The sequence below is a fragment of the Meles meles genome, chromosome 6, assembly GCF_922984935.1.
Source record: "Meles meles chromosome 6, mMelMel3.1 paternal haplotype, whole genome shotgun sequence".
NCBI classification, from domain to species: Eukaryota; Metazoa; Chordata; class Mammalia; order Carnivora; family Mustelidae; genus Meles; species Meles meles.
Window position 1 is genome coordinate 148087267 of NC_060071.1, and position 19286 is coordinate 148106552.

The 19286-nt window shown below is 46.2% G+C and overlaps 1 protein-coding gene across 7 annotated transcripts in view; it reads left to right on the forward strand.

Annotated features, from left to right (window-relative positions):
- Positions 1–19286, forward strand: part of PPP2R5C (protein phosphatase 2 regulatory subunit B'gamma) — a 122419-nt gene that overhangs the window by 62942 nt on the left and 40191 nt on the right. For all 7 annotated transcript variants that reach the window (XM_046009354.1, XM_046009357.1, XM_046009355.1 and 4 more), the window contains one exon: positions 11387–11586. In XM_046009354.1, the coding sequence (XP_045865310.1) occupies positions 11387–11586 (200 nt within the window). The remainder of the gene's footprint in view (positions 1–11386; positions 11587–19286) is intronic.

Consider the following 19286-nt stretch of genomic DNA (forward strand, 5'->3'; position numbering starts at 1 on the left):
AAGTGAATCACTAATCAAAAAAACTGCCTCAAAAAAAAAAAAACCTACCAAAATATAAAAGTCCAGAACCAGATTGATTCACAAGTAAATACTTCCAAACATTTAAAGAGTTAATGCCTTAAATTATTCCAAAACACAGAAGAAGGAGGAAGGCTTCCAAATATATTCTACCAGGCCAGCAGTACCCTGATACCAAAACCAGACAAGAATACCACAAAATAAGAAAACTACAGGCCAATATCCCTGATGAACATAGATTTAGAAATCTTTGGCAAAATACTAGCAAACCACATACACATTAAAATGATCATTACCGAAAGTTGGACAAACACATGCAGAAGAATGAAAGTGGACCATTCCTTATACCACACGCAAAAATAGACTCAAAATGGACAAAAGACCTCAGTGTGAGACAGGAATCCATTAAAATCCTTGAGGAGAACACAGGCAGCAACCTCTTCAACCTCAGCCGCAGCAACTTCTTCCTAGAAATATCGCCAAAGGCAAGGGAAGCAACGGCAAAAATGAACTATTGGGACTTCATCGAGATCAAAACCTTCTGCACAGCAAAGGAAACAGTCGACAAAACCAAAAGATAACTGACAGAATGGGAGAAGATACTCGCAAATGACATATCAGATAAAGGGCTGGTATCCAAAATCTGTAAAGAACTTATCAAACTCAACATCCGAAGAACAAATAATCCAATCAAGAAATGGGCAGAAGACATGAACAGACATTTCTGCAAAGAAGACATCCAAATGGCCAACAGTCTTTTGAAAAAGTGCTCAACATCACTCACCATCAGGGAAATACAAATCAAAACCACAGTGAGATACCACCTCACACCAGTCAGAATGGCTGAAATTAACCAGTCAGGAAATGACATGTTGATGAGGAGGTGGAGAAAGGGGAACCCACCTACACTGTTGGTGGGAATGCAGGCTGGTGCAGCCACTCTGGAGAACAGTATGGAGATTCCTCAAAAAGTTGAAAATAGAGCTACCCTGTGACCCAGCAATCGCACTACTGGGTATTTACCCCAAAGATACAGATGTAGTGATCCGAAGGGGCACAGGCACCCCAGTGTTCACAGCAGCAATGTCCACAATAGCCAAACTGTGAAAAGAGCCCAGATGTCCATCAAGAGATGAATGGATAAGGAAGATGTGGTTCATATAGACAGTGGAATATTATGCAGCCATCAAAAATGAAATGTTACCATTTGCAACGACGTGGGTGGAACTAGAGGGTATTATGCTAAGTGAAATAAGTCAGTCAGAGAAAGACAATTATCATATGATCTCACTGATATGAGGAATTTGAGAAACAAGACAGGGGTTCATAGGGGAAGAGAGGACAAAATGAAACAAGATGAAACCAGAGAGGGAGACAAACCATAAGACAAACCATTAAGAGACTCTTAATCTCAGGAAACAAACTGAGGGTTGCTGGAAGGGAGGTGGGCAGGAGGAATAAAGAGGCTGGGCGATGGACATTGGGAGGGGTATGTGCTATGGTGAGTGCTATGAATTGTGTAAGACTGATGATTCACAGACCTGTACCCCTGAAACAAATAGCATATCATATGTTAATTTAGAAAGTTAAAAAAAAATTACCATGATCAAGTGGGATTTATTCCACAGATGCAGTCGTGTCTCGGCATCTCCAAACCAGTGTGATCAACCACATCAACAAAAGGATAAAAATCATGATGATTATCCCAGTAGCTGCAGAAAAGGCCTTTGACAAAATTCAGCCTCTGTTCACAATAAAAACTCAACAAGGTGGAAACGTTTAGAGGGAACATACCTCAACATAATAAAAGCCGTATGTAAAAAACCCACAGGTAACATCATACTCGATGGTGAAAAACTGGGAGCTTTTCCTCTAAAAGACGTGGATGACCACTCTTGCCACTTTTATTCAACATGGTACTGGAAGTTCTAGCCGCAGCAGACAGACACCTCTAGAAGAAATGAAATGTCATTTGCAGAAGACATGATACTATACGTGGTAAAGACCTCACCAAAAAAAGTATTAGAAGTAATCAGTGAATTCAGTAAAGTTGCAGGACACAAAACTAATACCCAGAAATTGGTTGCATTTCTATACACTAACAGTGAAGTAGCAGAAAGAGAAATTAAGAAAAATTCTGTTCAAAAATGCACCAAAAAGAATAAAAATACCTAGGAATAAGCTTAACCAAGGACGTGAAAGCTCTGTGTTCTGAAACCTGTAAAACACTGATGAAGAGAATTGAAGATGACCAAATAAATGGAAAGATATACCATACTCATGGATTGGAAGTATTAATATTGTTAAAATATCTATACTACCCAAAGCAGTCTACAGATTCAGTGCACTGTCTATCAAAATATCAATGCATTTTTCACAGAACTAGAACAAACAATGCAAAAATTTGTAGGGCACTACCAAAAAAACCTAAAGCGGTCTTGAGAAAGAAGAACAAAGCTGGAGGCATCACAATTCCAGATTTCAAGTTACGGTACAAAGGCATAGTGATCAAAAGAGTATAGCCAACATAGACCTGTAGATCAGTAGAACAGAATGGAGCACCCAGAAACAAACCCATGCTTATGTGGTCAGTCTATGATGAGGCAGGAATATACCATGGGGAAAAGACAGTCTGTCCGATATGTGCTGCTGGGAGAGCAGTTCAACTATGTGCAAAAACACAAAGATAAATCTCAAATGGATTAAAGACCTAAATGTGGGATCTGAAACCTTAAAACTGCTAAAAGAGAACAGCCAGTAGTTCTGTTGTTGGCTGTAGCAACTTTTTTCTAGATATGTCTCCTAAAGCAAGGGAAACAAAAGCAAAAATAAATTGTTGGGACTTCATCAAAATTAAAAAGTTTTGCACAGCAAAGGAGACAGTCAGCAACCCACTGAATGGAAGAAGATACTTGCAAATTATATATCCTGTAAGGGGGTAATATACGAAATATATAAAGAGCTTATACAACCCAACATCCAAAAAGCCACAAATAATTGGATTATAAAACAGGCAGAAGGCCTGAATGGACATTTTTTCAAAGACATACAGATGGCCAGAAGACATGGAAAGACGCTCAACGTCACTCATCATCAGGGAAATGCAGATGAAAACCACAATAAGATACCACCTTACACCTGTCAGAACAGCTAGAATCAAAAAGACAAGAAAAAACAAGTGGTGGCAAATGTGGAGAAAAAGGAACCTCACGCACTGTCGGTGCAAATGTGAATTGGTGCATTCACTGTGAAAAACAGTATGGAGCTTCCTCAAAAAAAAAAAAGAAGAAGAAAGAAAGAGACAGAGAAACACTGTTATGATTCAGTATCCCACTGGTGAGTATTTACGCCAAAAAATGAAAACAGTAATTCAAAAAGATAAATGCATTTCTGTGTTTCCTGCGGCATTACTTACAGTAACCAGGATTATCCGTTGATGGATGAGTGGATAAAGATGTGGTGTGTATACATATATGTACAATGGAACGTTACTCAGACAGAAAAAGGATGGGATCTTGCAATTTGCAGCAGCAGGGATGGAGCTAGAGGGCGAAACGCTAAGTAAAATGAGTCAGTCCGAGAAAGACAAATACTGTGTGATCGCACTCGTGTGGAATCTCAAGAACAAAACCAAAAGCAGACTGAGACCTATAAATAAAGCAAACTGATGGTTTCTAGAGGGGAGAGGGTGGGAAGATGGACAAAAGGGGGGGATGGGGCGCCTGGTAGGCTCCAACTCTTGGTTTCAGCTCAGATCATGATCTCAGGGTTGTGAGACCGGGCCCCGCGTCAGGCTCCACGCTCAGCACAGAGTCTGCTTGGGATTCTCTCCCCTTCTTCTGCTGCTCCCCCTGCTCATGTACGCGCTCGCCCTCTCTCTCACTCTCTCTCTGAAATAAAATAAATAAAATCTCTTTAGAAATGGGTGAAGGGGAATGGGAGATACAGGCTCCCAGTTACGGCATGCACATGCCATGGGAAACAAAGGTAGAGCATAGGGAAAATAATCCGCAGTGTCCAGTAGTGTTGTGTGGTGACAGATGGCGACCACACCTGTGATCACAGCATAGAGTATCAAGTTGTTGAACCACCCTTGGACACCTGAAACTAATGCCACATTGTGTCGGCGATACCAGATTTAAACAAAACAAAACAAAACAAAAAACCTCCACTTTCTTGACTTAATATACTCTTCCGTATTATTCTCTTGACACATTAGAGTTTTATCTTTCAAACTTAAGTCATAACCCACCAGGAGCTTCTGTTTTATTTTTCTATATGATGGGATCCAGTTTCTTTCTTCCTCCCTCCCTCTCTCCCTTCCTTTCTGTCCCTGGATACTGGTTGTCCCAGTGTCTTGTATTGGGAAAGCTGACTTTGCTTTGCTGTTTTGGAATACAGTCCTGCCGTAAATCAAGGCTCCATATATGTGCATGCCTGTTTCTTGGCCTCTGTTCGCTGTGGCTTGGCTGTTTTTGTTAATAAAGCTTTAAGTAAGTCTACTTATTTCGGGAACAGCAGGTTGCCCCTGCCCCGTTCTTCTCCAAGAGGGTCATACATTCCCTGTGCATTTGAGGTCCACACACCCAACTCTGTAAAAGTCTCTGGTGGGGTATGGATGAGACGGCACTGAATCCACAGGCCAGGGTCTTCATCAGGTTGGTGTTACCCACGGAGTCCCAGCACGCCTGGCACTTGTCCAACCCCGTGCGATCTGGCGGGAGCTGCCCTCTGAGCTTGGAGAGGCAAAGGAAGTTGGTCCCGCCACGTCCTGGCACTTTGCTCAGGCAAGAAAAAGAACGCCGTCAGTCTTTACAAGGGAAAGGGTGGTATTCACAGAAAAGATACGCAGATAATCATGCCAGGATTCGCAAGAGGTAAGCAGGGGTAGCTAGATACAGAAGTAGTCCCCAAAATCATTGTGTGTGTGTCGCCGCAGCAGTTAAATCTTTTTATTACACGGTGACGTCAGAACATAACAACTACCTGAGAATAAATCTAAAAAATATGTGGCACTTTTTAAGAGAAAACTACAAAACTTTATTGAAAGACATTTAAGGGGGCGCCTGAGTGGCTCAGTCGGTGAAGTGTCTGCCTTCAGCTCAGGTCATGATCTCGGGTCCTGGGATCGAGCCCCAAGTCGGGCTCCCTGCTCAGTGGGGAGTCTGCTTCTCCCTCTGCCGCTCCCCCTGCTTTCTTTGTCTCTCTCTCTCTCTCTCTCTTTCAAATAAATAAAATATTTAAAACAAAGGAAAGGAAAGGGAAAATGGGGAGAGGAAGGGAAGGAAAGAGGAGACAGACATTTAAGGAAAACTTGAGTTTAGGAAGAAATATTCCATATCCATGTATTGGAAGACTCAGTATTTCAAAGGCCTCCATTCTTCCCAGATTGATAGAGGGAATTTAAAGGGCCTTGCATAGTCAGGGCATGAACAGAACAAGGTGAAAGAACTTAGTCTAACAGATATGGGGTCTTATGGCTCTAGGGGCTAAGGCTGGTGTAGGTCCTGGGAGGGGCATCCGCACACCAACAGAGCAGTCCCTGCCTGCAGGTGCTTGACCTAGGACAGAGGGGACGCAGGCAGCAGTGGGTAAGAAGAGTCATTTCAGAAATGGTAAATAAAAAATTTCCTTTTTCCAAAACAAAATGATATTGCTGAACTTTTGTTTTCTAAAGTGGGAGAACCTTGCCGTCTGCCTTGCTTTCTCATAAAAGAACTACTAGAGCTTAGTGGAATTCGTGTTATTAACTGAGAATCCCAGATTTACCCGTATTGTTAGCCACTGACTCCGACTTTATTCCCCTCACCTGGGACTAAGAACAGATGTATTGGAAAGACAAGATGATGCCGTCACTGGAGGTCTGGCCCTTCCTTTGGGAGAGACTGCTTGTTTGTCTCCCGTTTTCTAGGAGCTGTCTCCCGTCCGTGGGCCCGTGGCTTGCAGGTGTTCACGGACGGTCGGGTGACCATCCACTGGGCCTTTCAGAGCGCGGCATGAGCTCATAGAGCCCCACTGTGCTCACACGGTGGCCACTGTCCTTGGAAATCAGGCCGTGTCCGCTGCTTAGCAGATATCCCATGAGTGACCTCGAAGGGGTGCACAGGTCCTCAGTGGGTGCCTTTGGGGGAAGCATCTCTTGCGGTGCTGTCCTCTAGGCCTACGGTTGGGGGCAGTCCATCCTTTATCTCACTGGGGTCAGGGTTCTGGGGGCAGAGCCATCACCCGTGTCCCACCAGGGCAGGCGGGGGGGCGGGGGTCTGCTGTCTCCACGCAGCTCTCCTGCTGAACGCCGGGTCTCTGCTGTATCTTGCAGTGATTCTTCTCACCGCCAAGACTCGCCTCCTCCCGTAGGGCCCCAGTTTAGTAATTCAGCCTTACAGGATCACAGCCTACAATTCAGTGTCGGGGCCCTGCCCCTCCTGGGACCAAAGGCACACCCTGATGAAGCTGGCTGGGATGCGGTTAGCCATTTAGGGCTCCCTGGGGAAAGCCTGCAGTGGTCTCTGGACTGACGACCCAGAGCAGCCCCAGTGTCTGGTATGTCGCTTGTAGACTGCGTGTGGATTACGTGTAGATTGCAAGAAGGCGGAGGTGCCTAGGAGTTTTGCCCCCTCTGTGCCTACCCTGGTGGGGCAGGTGGAGGCTTGCTGCCCTCTGCCACGGTGAGGCCAGGAGCGTGTGTGAAACTAAAATGGGGCGCGCTTGCCCTGCGCGGATGGCGACCTTCACGGAGCGGCTCTGTCTGTCACAGATGACTGACTTCCTTTCACTAAGTACGTTCTTAAAAGAAAGACACGGTCTTCTCCCTGCGTCGTTTGTGCTGTTTCCCGTGGGCTGGTGTCTTCCCTGCTCCTCTCTCCCAGTTTGGCATGGGTGTGACCCTACATTTTGCTCCCTGGTATCCTTCAAGATTTACCGTGAAATAATTGAGAAGTGTTCCAAGTTCACAATAACCAGAGTCATGAGGATGGGGGGCAGGGGTTACCTGAAAGGTTTATACAGACCCACGGTGTTCGTGATACTGTGTGTGCAAAATGTAACAGCTCTTAAGAAATAATGATTAAGAATGTTCTCTCTCAGTGCGCCTGGGTGGCTCAGTGGGTTAAAGCCTCTGCCTTCGGCTCAGGACATGATCCCAGGGTTCTGGGATCAATCCCAGCATCAGGCTCTCTGCTTGGCGGGGAGCCTGCTTCCTCCTCTCTCTCTCTCTCTCTCTCTCTCTCTTTCTCTTTCTCTGCCTGCCTCTCTGCCTACTTGTGATCTCTGCCTGTCAAATAAATAAAATCTTTAAAAAAAAAAAATGTTCTCTTGCCAGAACTGTGATCCTCTCTTTAATTTCCCTCTTGCTCTTAGCAGTTTCAGTGTAGGGCTGGGCTTGTCCCGGGCAGGTGGACTTCTTAACCCCCCTCCCCCGCAGTTGAAGAGCCCGTCACTGGGGTTCCTGGCAGCACCCACAGGCTGCCACTGAGTCTTGTCTCCTGGTGCCGCTTAGCTGTTAGTCCCCGTTGGGATCAAGGCTTCTTCCACACGTTCTGAAATGCATCTGTCCGTGTTAGTAGTCTGTCTGCAATTTAAAAGGAAAGTAAGCCACTGTCCCTCATGGGCAAAATTCAGAGCCCATTTTTTCAATTCTGCTTCATGAAGGTAATTGTAAGGTTTGGGTCACATGCAGGGCGGTGGCGTTCCGAGAGTGCGGCGGTCTTGCGTTCAGAATACGGAAATGTAATGTACCAGCACCGCGGGGTCTGGTTGTTTTGTAACGTTCAAATGTACCAGCACCGCGGGGTCTGGTTGTTTTGTAACGTTCGGCTCATGTTACATGGATAATCAGGGGAGGAGAGTCAAGTAGGCCCAGCTCATGCCACTCACACCTCGTTCTTTAGGATTAGCAGTGCTAATTTAAAAGGTTTTTAAAACTTTTAAACCGTGAAGTTATAAAAATAAACAAATGGGGTTTCAAACATACAAAGTCGATGAGATTAGAGTCACAGACCTTTTTGGTAAACTATAAATGGAAATAGTACCATAACACCTTAGCTGTTTGGTACTGTGGAAGAATTGACACAATTTCCACAAAGTTGAAATTTTGTTGCCTTTTAGAAGAATTTTAGATAGAAAACTCTAAAACTGTTTTAGTCTGCTCTTCCTTTTTTTTTTTTTCAGATATTATTTATTTATTTATTTGATAGAGAGCAGGCCCTGGGGGAGGGTTAGAGGGAGAAGCAGACTCCCCACTCAGCGGGGAGCCCTTCGATCCCAGGATCCCAGGATCAGGACTTGAGCCGAAGGCAGACGCTTAACGACTGAGCCACCCGGGTGCCCCTCTGCCCTTCCCTCTCAATTGGAACAGACTTGTTTTAGTGTTTTTGGTGACAACTTCGTCTTTATTCTGAATGGCACTTCTTACATGGCGTTAAAGAAGTGAATGATGCTTTGAGGAGCTTCGATGTACGTGGGGCGCAGCAGCACCCGAGTGACCCCAGCGTGCCCTTGCTCTAGAGTACAGCACAGTATCCTACCTGTGCCCCGCCACTTAATGGCATGGTGGCCTCGGGCACGCCGTTTGAGTTCCCGGTATCTCTCTCGGTCCTCATCGGGTGTCTCTTGCGGCAAACACAGGCTTCTTTGCGTCCTAGGGTCCAGAACACGAGAATGCCAGGTAGAGTCCAAACATACAAGCCATGGCGATAGACTGAGCACATTACGTGATCCTGGCAAACAGGAGGGTGAGTGAAGGGTAGTGTGGAGAGAGGCTGGAAGTCAAGCGAAGAAGTAATTCAGAAAAGGAAACCGTGGGGCGCCCGGGTGGTTCAGTGGGTTAAGCCTCTGGCTTCAACTCAGGTCATGATCTCAGGGTCCTGGGATCAAGCCCCGCATCGGGCTCTCTGCTCAGCAGGGAGCCTGCTTCCTCCTCTTCTCTCTCTCTGCCTGCTTGTGATCCCTGTCTGTCAAATAAATTTTTTAAATCTTTAAAAAAAAAGAAAGAAAGAAAAAGAAAAGGAAAAACCTTTTAAAGGACCCAAACAGAGTCATGATGGTCACTCGTTTAAAACAATTGAGTGAAAAAAATAATAATAATAATAAAATGATTGCGCAGTCACTGAGCACTCAGAATGTTGATAAATCAGGTCGAACCCACGCTTTCCTAAGGATCCGTTGGGCAGTGTCTCCTGATTCCCTCGCCCTGCCCCGTGCTGCTTCTGTGGAAACCGCAGTTTCCCACCAAACACGTCCATTCAGGTGGCAATGTCTGCGCGCCTGCTGTTTGCATTGGGGGGTGCAGAGAACTAGAAAACATAATCACCTGGCCCTGCCCTCACGGAGCAGGTGTGGGGAAGCAAGAAAAATGCTACATAGGATAGCTGACTGTGTTTCAAGCCACAGCAGGTGCTGAGCAACTGGCTCAGAACACGGCGCCTCATCCAGCCAGGACAGAAGGACAGGCCTTGGAGAAGGACTCTGAGCAGGGAGGGGACCCTAGCTGTGAAGAGGATGACGACATGAGCCACTGAAGGCAGGAAAGCCCAAGGGCACAGGGGTGCTCACTGGGGTGCAGGTGGATGGGGGGACAGCAGGTCTCTGGGCTCAGGACCCCTTCATACTCCTAAAAATTATGTAGGAGCTTTTGTGTATGTGGGCTTACCTACCAGTATCGACCCTATTCCAAATTAAAGCAGAAAAATGAAGTGTATTTTTATTATATTTATCACTTTGGCAGCACATATGCTAAAATTAAGAATAGTAAGCCAAGGGACGCCTGGGTGGCTCCGTCGGTTAAGTGTTTGCCTTTGGCTCAGGTCATGATCGAGTCCCACATGGGGCTCCTTGCTCAGGGGGGAGTCTGCTTTTCTCTCTACCTGCTGCTCCCCCTGCTTGTGAGCTTTCTCTCTCTCTGAAAACAAATAAATAAAATCTTAAAAACAAAAAGAGAGATTCACTTGTAATCATTTAAAAAAAAAAAAAAGCCAATGACATGTTCACAGAAATAATGTTTTTTATGAAAAGAGCCATATTTTACGAAGCAAGACAAACTTAGCGGCATTGTTTTGTGTGGTGCAGACCTCTCTCGTGTCTGGGTTCTCTCTCCCACCTGTGCTGCATTCGCTCTCTTGCCGCATGTTTGGGTTCACGTGTACGAAGACGCCTGTTTGGGGAAAGGAGAGTGTCTTAACAGCCTTTTCCGATGGTTAGGGACATATTCTCGATGTGACACCAGAACTTAAACAGGCAGCTTCTGGAAGGAGCATGCGGTGTGGATTGTGAAACCATGGAACCTGCTGTCCGTACATTTTATTCCATTAAAATCCAGTGGACTGACTTTCACTCCGAGTGGTTCGCTTATCCCTTGAACGATACTGTAACATGATGTATTGATCACTTTGAAAATTCTGGTTCACTGGGTTTGCAAATCTTTGGGGACATTTTGCAAGTGTTGGACGCGTTTTAGTGTATGTATCGCTAAATCCCGTGCATTCGCGTCACCGCCGAGCTCCTCCTGGCCAGGGCAGCTGTCAGACTCATGCTGGCCTGTGGTTTTCCGCACTTCCCAGAGTACTGGAAGATCGTGCAGGGCTCCTTCCCTGTCCAGCCCCAAGATGACCCTCCAGACTTGTTTCTTATCTCTGTTGTGTCATGGTAAGGATTACGTGGGGGAAAATAAATGTGTAAATGTGGATAAAGCTTGTAGTATGGCCCCGGCCCAGACAAGCACTCACCGAGTCAAGTGAGTGTTGTTACTTACTATCTGCACTGTTTTTATACTGCTTTCCTCTGAAGATCACCAGGCGTCCTACGTGGTATGTCGTGACCGTGGCCCAGAATGAGGAATGAAACGTGTTTCGTGGCATGCTGGGGTGTTTGCAGCAGATGCCGCTAGCTCTGTTTGCCAGCGAGCCAAGGGACACCCACGTGCCCTTCCCCTGTCACTCTGCTCACCTTGCCCGTTCCTGCAGGTGTCCCTGGTGGGAAGGCCTGCCCCCCCCCCACCCTACCCCAGACGGGGCCTGTGGTTTGGCCCTCATTCCCTTGCCCAGCCCAGCACAAGCGCATGATAACTGGCGCTCAGATGGTATTTGCTGAGTGAACAAATGCACTGAGAGGGCTTATTTTGAACCCTCCTCTCAACGTGGTTTAGAGAGTAAATAGTATAAAAATTTTATCCTAAGACGCATCTGAGCTGAGCAGTGACTACCTGCTAGTTGTTTTTCTGTTTGGGGAATGTTTGACCCCTCTCCGTCCCTACCCTGTCTCTCATCTTGAATCTCTATTTATTCAAAATAAAAATAGTAGAAGGCTTAAAAGTGTTTCACAGTAATTTGGGGTTAAGCATCTTTGCGATCAATATCCTTTGCTTTCTGCTTTTCAGATGTTCCTCCTGCTGATCAAGAGAAGCTTTTTATCCAGAAGTTACGTCAGTGTTGTGTCCTGTTTGACTTTGTTTCCGATCCACTAAGTGACCTAAAGTGGAAGGAAGTAAAACGAGCTGCTTTAAGTGAAATGGTAGAATATATCACCCATAATCGGAATGTGATCACAGAGCCCATTTACCCAGAAGTAGTCCATATGGTAAGTGATTGTCCCAGCCCTGACTCACCAGCAGGGCCCCGGGATCGTCAGCGTCAGCCGAGCCGGTGGAGCCTAACACAACCCCCCCCCCAAAAAACAGTCCTCATGTGGTGAAGTTCGTGCTGGAAGAATGACAATCTTTGGAATGTGTCCGGTGTCCGAGCGGTGACAGTGAGAGAAACCGGTACCTTCCGGGTCCAGTCCGAGAGCCCTGTGTGCGTTAACTCCTTTAACTCCCTGAGTCGGGTACCTTGGAATTCCCAGTTATTTTCATACCCTTTTTAATGTAACGGTGCCAATTATAGCTTAAAAGTAAACATATATTGCCCGTACATGTGCAGGAAAATTGTAATGATAGGGCAGAGTTAAAACAGTGATGGGACCAAGCTTGTGTCGGGACAGGCCGCCCTGATTGGCTGACGGCCTCTGTCATTCTGCGCTTGGTTCATGGTTGGTCTCATTCAGCTCCGAAGCTCAGTCCTCTGCCGACTCCTGCTGGGCAGCCTGTTTCCAGGCCCGCTGCAGGATCCCGTTTGGAACTCATACTGTTTGACCCTGAGTTTGTTTTCTGTTGAGTGTTTTTAGAATTGTTGGTGTGTTTTCCACCTTTGAAATGAGAACTCCCTGGTTATAAAGGGAGTCCTTGGTGCTTAATTTAAAATTTTATATCCTGATTTTCGTTGAACTCCTTCTTAAGTTGCAGATTTTTTTTCCCCCACAGCTCTGTGTTTCAGAATTGATTCATCTCGTGACCTGAAATATGTTTATTTCTCACTTTCATATGTTGCTTTGGGTAAAGAATTTGAAAGTAATGTACCTTTTTGTAGTTTTCACAACCTGTTGTGTCAGAAGTTGAGACCAACTTGATTATTTTAATTTGTTGTTAACTCAGGGTTGAGAATCTACCAACGTGTGGCCAGGCCGAGGCTGCGAGGACCATGTGGGTCCCCTCCCCAGACCGTGTGATGAGTGTCCTGACACGTTTCCCGTTCAGACTAAGAAAAATGGGAGACTCTCTTTTTTCACTGCTTAATTTCAACTCTCGTTTACTTTGGAAGGCCTCCCAAATGCCAGAATCTTAAAGAACAACCTAATACTTCTAACACCTTCATGATTTTGTCGTTCACAATACATTTTATAATCCTCCTGGAATTTTTTCGTTTATGATGCAGAGGAGGGAAGTAACTTTATTTTCTTGTAAAGTGATTGAAAAATCCCCTTTCTGAGTCATATATTCCCTTTTCCCTTTTTTTTTTTTTTTTAAGATTTTATTTACTTATTTGAGAAAGAGAGCATGAGGTGGGGGGGCAGAGGGAGAGAGAGGGAAGGGAGCCTGACTGGGGCTCGATCCCAGGACCCTGAAATCATGACTTGAGCCAAAGACAGATGCTTAACAACTGAGCCACCCAGGTGCCCCTGCCCTCTTATTTTAAATGCTTCTTTATTACATATTAAATTTATTTTATCTTTAAATTAAACCCATTTATGAGTATGTTTTAATTTATAAGCTCATCAGATTGTTATGTATTAAATCACTTGATTGGAAGGTTTTTCCATTTTTAAGGAGGGAAGAGTCTGCAGAGCGTGAGGCCGTGGTTGGCCTGGTTTGGGTCAGACGCCAGCCCTGCACCGGGGCCCGCCCTGCTGCTCGGATCGCCGTCCCTCGCGTTGACGTGGCAGGCGCACGTTACCTAAACTCCTCAGGATGCTAAAAGCCCTGGAACTTTTTTTTAGTTTAAATAATCGTTAACTTTTCTCCCTGTTACAATCGTGCCCTAACTGGGTTCTCTTCCCACTGTCTTCACTTTGTCCCCTCCCCCGAAATTCATTGTGTTGCACAGTGGACCCCCCAAAACACTTAGACACCCTTATTGAGTGAGCGTCCACTGTGGGCCAGGAACTTTTTTAGGGGAGGAGATAGAGTAGTGGGCGGTACTTCTGCCCTCCCAGAGCGTTCCTTTTCTCAGGGACAGGCCAAAAAAAAAAAGAAGGAGTATGGTGGGGATGATGGTGGGCAGTGGTTTCTGGCCCTGGGAGAGGTAGAGTGTGGGTGCAGAACTCGAGCAGTAGAAGGCCTTCACCCCAAGCAGAGCCTGGACCCAGCGTGACAGGTTGAAGAGATGGGGACCCCTTTGAGGTTCCCTCTGGACACGCCCACTGACTCCTGAGGCAGCACTTAGCCAGCTCCCGTGAGCATTGCATGGTTGGTGTGCGTGTGGTCAGGGCATTTTTAAAGACACGCATTTCCACTTACTGGGGAGCATCCAAAGTTCTATAGACGTTATACTCCTCCTGCTACTTCTTTTAAATATGTTGCCTGTCAGACTGGACTGCTATATGGTTTTTTCCTTTTTAACAAATGCCCGTGAGGTGCCTGGGTGGCTCAGTCATTAAGCGTCTGCCTTCGGCTCAGGTCATGATCTCAGGGTCCTGGGATCAAGCCCCGCATCAGGCTCCCTACTCGGCAGAAAGCCTGCTTCTCCGTCTCCCACTCCCCCTGCTCTCTCACTGTGTCTCTCTCTGTCAAATAAATGAATAAAAATCTTTGGCTCAGTGGATTAAGCCGCTGCCTTTAGCTCAGGTCATGATCGCAGGATCCTGGGATCGAGTCCCACATCGGGCTCTCCGCTCAGCGGAGAGCCTGCTTCCCTTCCTCTCTCTCTGCCTGCCTCTCTTGTGATTTCTCTCTGTCAAATAAATAAATAAAATCTTTAAAAAAAAAAAATGTCCTGAGAGAGAATTCAGGTACCATGCAATTCACCCATTTCAAATACACAGTCCCGAAAGCGACGGTGGAGAGGCGGGGCGCACGGGTGGGATCCAAGGCAGGAGTGACGCTGGAGCACGTGCAGGACGGGGACGTGGGTGCACCCGACGTATGTAACGGCAGGGGCGCTTAGCCGTTGGAAGTATTGGATGAATTAGATGTGAGAGATGAAAACAATAATCGATGTACATAGCAAAGTGGGTCTGGGGTCATTGAGAAGGAAGCAGCAGTAACGGCAGATGGTGTCTTTTGGGGATTTACAGCTGCTCTGTGACTTCGGGAGGAGCAGTACTTCCTGTTAACTTTGCGCTTGTCTTTGCGCCTTTCCTGTTAACTTTGCGCTTGTCTTTGTCTGCGCCGTCCCCCAGCCCAGCTAATAGCAGAGCTGCTGCTCTTCCTCGCTCTGAGCTCATTTTCACTCTTTCCATCCCGCAGAGGTGTTCGCTCTTTCACTCTTCTTAGCTGAGGGCAGGGGAGTTCAACCATAGAACATTATTCTGTAGAATTCAGATCTGAACCGTGGCCTGGGTCCCGCTCACCTAACGATGCTTCGGAGAACACAGTTCTCGGCTGTGCTCCGGCAGCAGTGCAGTGGTGGGTGGTCAGACAGGACGGTGGCTGCGTTCCGGGATCCAAGACTCTGGAGGGCCCACATTGGAGCACTGTAATAGACAAATATTGGAAGAATGATGGTGATCAGAATGTGAGGTCCACTTGTAAGTCAGCGGCCAAGTTGACCCAAGTTAAACAAAAAGAGCAGATCCCATTTTTAATCTGAAGAGCACGCAGAACCAGCTGTTGGGGTACCAGCAAAAATACCACATGCATTGATTTGCTTATTTGTTTCTCTGATACTTTTAGTAATGTTAACGGTCTCATAGAGTCGGTCGGCAGGGGCGGCGCAGTTGGTTAAGCAACTGTCTTCAGCTCAGGTCATGATCCCAGAGTCCGGGAATCAAGTCCCACATGGGGCTCCCAGCTCTGTGGGGAGTCTGCTTCTCCCTCTGACCTTCTCCCCTCTCATCCTCTTTCTCTCTCTCAAATAAATAAATAAAATCTTTAAAAAATAATAATAGGGCCACCTGGGTGGCTCAGTGGGTTAAAGCCTCTGCTTTCGACTCAGGTCATGATGTCAGGGTCCTGGGATGGAGCCCCGCATCGGGCTCTCTGCTCAGCGGGGAGCCTGCTTCCGCCTCTCTCTCTCTGCCTGCCTCTCTGCCTACTTGCGATCTCTGTCAAATAAATAAATAAAATCTTTAATAATAATAAAATATATAAGCCCATGATTTTTAATAGATTTACAGAATTGTGCAGCCATCATCACATCTCATTTTTTTTTAAGATTTTATTTATTTATTTAACAGAGAGAGAGATCACAAGTAGGCAGAGAGGCAGGCAGAGAGAGGAGGAACAGGCTCCCCGCTGAGCAGAGAGTCTGCTGCGGAGCTCGATCCCAGGACCCCGGGATCATGACCTGAGCCGAAGACAGAGGCCTTAACCCACTGAGCCACCCAGGTGCCCCCACATCTCATTTTTTAGAACATGTTCACCCCCTAAAAAGAAGCCCCATACCCGAGAATAGTCACTGCCGTTGCTCCCTAACCTGTCACCCCCAGCTCTGGCAACCGCTCACCTACTGCCTTCCTGTCTCTATGGATGTGTCTCACCGGCCGTACCGTGTAACTAGAATTCTGGGGTATGTGGTCTTCCTGCACTTAGCATAATGCTGCGGAGGTTCATCCAGATCCTAGCCTGTGTCACTGCTTCTCTCTGTTGCTCGGCAGTATTTCCATGCATGGACGTGACCATGTTTTGATTGACCCATCCATCTGTGGATGGGCATCTGGGTCATTTCTGCTACGTGGCAGTTACAAGTAACGCCGCTGTGAGCATTGGTGTCCAAGCTGCCATGGGCACGTCTCTCGAGTATTTACCCGGAGTGGGGCTGCCAGGCCCTGTTTTCACTGTGTGTGTTTATGTATTTGACAGAGAGAGACACGGGGAAAAAGGGAGCACAAGCAGGGGGAGTGGGAGAGGGAGAAGCAGGCTTCCCGCCGAGCAGGGAGCCCGATACAGGGCTCGATCCCAGGACCCTGAGATCATGACCTGAACCAAAGGCAGATGTTTAACCAACTGAGTCACCCAGGCGCCCCCCCCCAATTTATTTTCAAAAAAAAAAACTTCTGAGAGACAAGGATGAAAAGGAGCAGTAGCCACGGGGGAGTTCCAGGCATGGGGAGTTGCAGGCCTGAATCACATAAACTCCATTATCTCTTCATTTCAGTCATTTTTTAAATATAATCAGCCATCTGTTTGGTTTTTTTCAATTCAGTTCTCTAGTTAATCTGTTTTTCAGGCATTGGCATTTTTCTCAGAGTCAACACGCTGGTAGCAAAACCACTGTCTCCACAGACACCATGTTGACGTGACGTCACTCGAAGCCAGACCGATTATTCACAGGAATGTTAGCCAGCATCTCCTCGAAAATAAAAAGAGAAGGTCACTTAAAGGGAACTAGCTGACAGTGTTTGTTGTCCATGACAGAGTTTGAGTTTTGGGGTGAAAATTTGAATTTGAGAAATTTGTATTTTGGAACTTGTGTCCATCAGCTTCCCGGGGCCACAGGCTCCCCTGCTGAGGTCTGTGGTGGTAGGAACCCAGCAGGCGAAATGAGTCCCCACCAGGAGTCTGCATAGTCCAGGGAACCAGTGTTCTCCAAATGCACCATAAATAATGTTCTATAATCATTTGTGGGCCCGAGAGCCATTCAGAATGCAAGACACCCCACTGGATCTTGACACAGAGCCCCTCCTTGATAAGGAAGACCACCGTTGGCCAAGTTTGGATGTAGTATCACCGAAGCCCACGTTATCCAAACGGGCTGTTGATTACTCCTCCCTTTTCCAACTACAAACTCTAAAAGACATTTTTTCTTTTCTTTTCTGTCATCTTTTGTTTTTTTAATTATGTGGTGTTAGTCACCATACAGTACATTGTTTTCCTCCTGTATTTCAACCAAACCAGCACTCAGAATGTAGAAGCAGACATGGGAATCGGCTGTTTTCTATTAAGCCAGATAGTAAAGAGATTAGCAAAAATGGAAAAAATGCCACTCTTCTCCCTAAGTTTTTGTTTATTTTAGGAAATGCAGCTGACCTCTGAACCACACAGGTTTGAACCAAGAAGGTCCAGTTATACATGGATTTTTTAAAAATATTTTATTTATTTGACAGAGATCACAAGTAGGCAGAGAGGCAGGCAGAGAGAGGAGGAAGCAGGCTCCCCACGGAGCAGGGAGTCCGATGCGGGGCTCAATCCCAGGACCCTGAGATCATGACCTGAGCCGAAGGCAGAGGCTTAACCCACTGAGCCACCCAGGCACCCCAAGATTTTTTATTTATTTATTTGACAGAGAGAGAGAGAACACAAGCTGGGGGAGTGTTAGAGGGAGAAGCAGGCTTCCTGCTGAGCAGGAAGCCTGATGTGGGGCTCGATCCCAGGACCCTGGAATCATGACCAGAGCCAAAGGCAGAGGCTTAACTGACTGAGCCACCCAGGTGTCCCAGACTTAATAGGTATGTGTATATACACGTACACACAATACTGTACCATAAATGTATTTTCTCCTCCTCAAGATTTTCTTAGCATTTTCTTTTCTCCGGATTACCTTATTTTAAGAATATAGTATATACTACATATAGCACACAAAATATGTGTTAATCAGTATTTATGTTATCAGTAAGGCTTCCAGTCAACAATAGGCTTAATTAGTAATTAAGTTTTGGGGGAGTCAAAAGACCTGTGCAGGGGGTCAACCCCTCTAGCCCATGCGTTGTTCAAGAGAGTCACCTGTCTCCTATGTGATAGGAGATCTTGCGAAATAACTGACACGGGGTGCCTGGGTGGCTCATTCAGTCTCCCTCTCCCACTCCTCTCACTGTCTCTCTCTCTGTCAAATAAATAAATAAAATCTTTAAAAAAAAAAAAAGGAAATGAAATAACTAATTGTTATGAAAATCATTTTCTATTTATATATAATACACGTTATATATTTATATCAATATAAATGTGTATCTATATCAATATAAATGTATATTTATATTGAGACATTGAGCTCATTGTTTTTTTAATAGATTCATGTTTGGTTTTTTTTCCAGTTTAATTTCTAATACAGTCAACATCAACAGAAATGACTTGTAAGCAAAAGCTCTTTGGGGTCCTCAGTAATTTTTAGGAGTTTGAAAGGGTCCCAAGACCCGAGTTTGAGAACCACTTCTCCAGAAGAGCACCGCTCAGAGGCTGCAGCATGGGCACCCCCTGGGTGCCTGTTAGAAATGCTGCTTCCCAGCCCTGTAGCCACGTGTTCCCCAGGTCACTCTTCAGCACAGCGGAAGTTTCAGAATAGCTTCCGAGCAGCCTTCCTGCTGCCCGCTGAACCCACCGGCAGCTCTGACCTTCCCTAGGCTGTAGACCCCAGGAGGGACAGGCTGGTTTTGCTTTCCCGTTTCTTCTGAGTTTGGCTGGTGCTTTCCATGAGCTCAGTAGATGCCCATTCAGTGTGGAGCTTCCTGCAGAGACAAAAACATTAAAACGAGGCTTAGTAGTGATGCCCGCTGAAGATCAGAAAAGGAATTGGTTAGATCAGAGGCAGGATGAACTGGGAGGCTCCAGGCACTTTGCGTCAAATGGATGGCTCTGGAATGGCCCGCATCTGTGGTTCGGGGTGAGGACCGAGAATGAGACACACAGTATCATCCCTGACCCTGTCACCCACACTCAACCCAGGAGACAACATATATCCCGGAGGAATACAGTGTAAGCTGTTAACAGCAGCCACTTTGGGATGCTGTGGCTTATGCAGATTTTTCCATTTTACCATATTTCTTGTGATTTTTCCAACTTTTCATAATGATCATGTAACACAGTATCATCA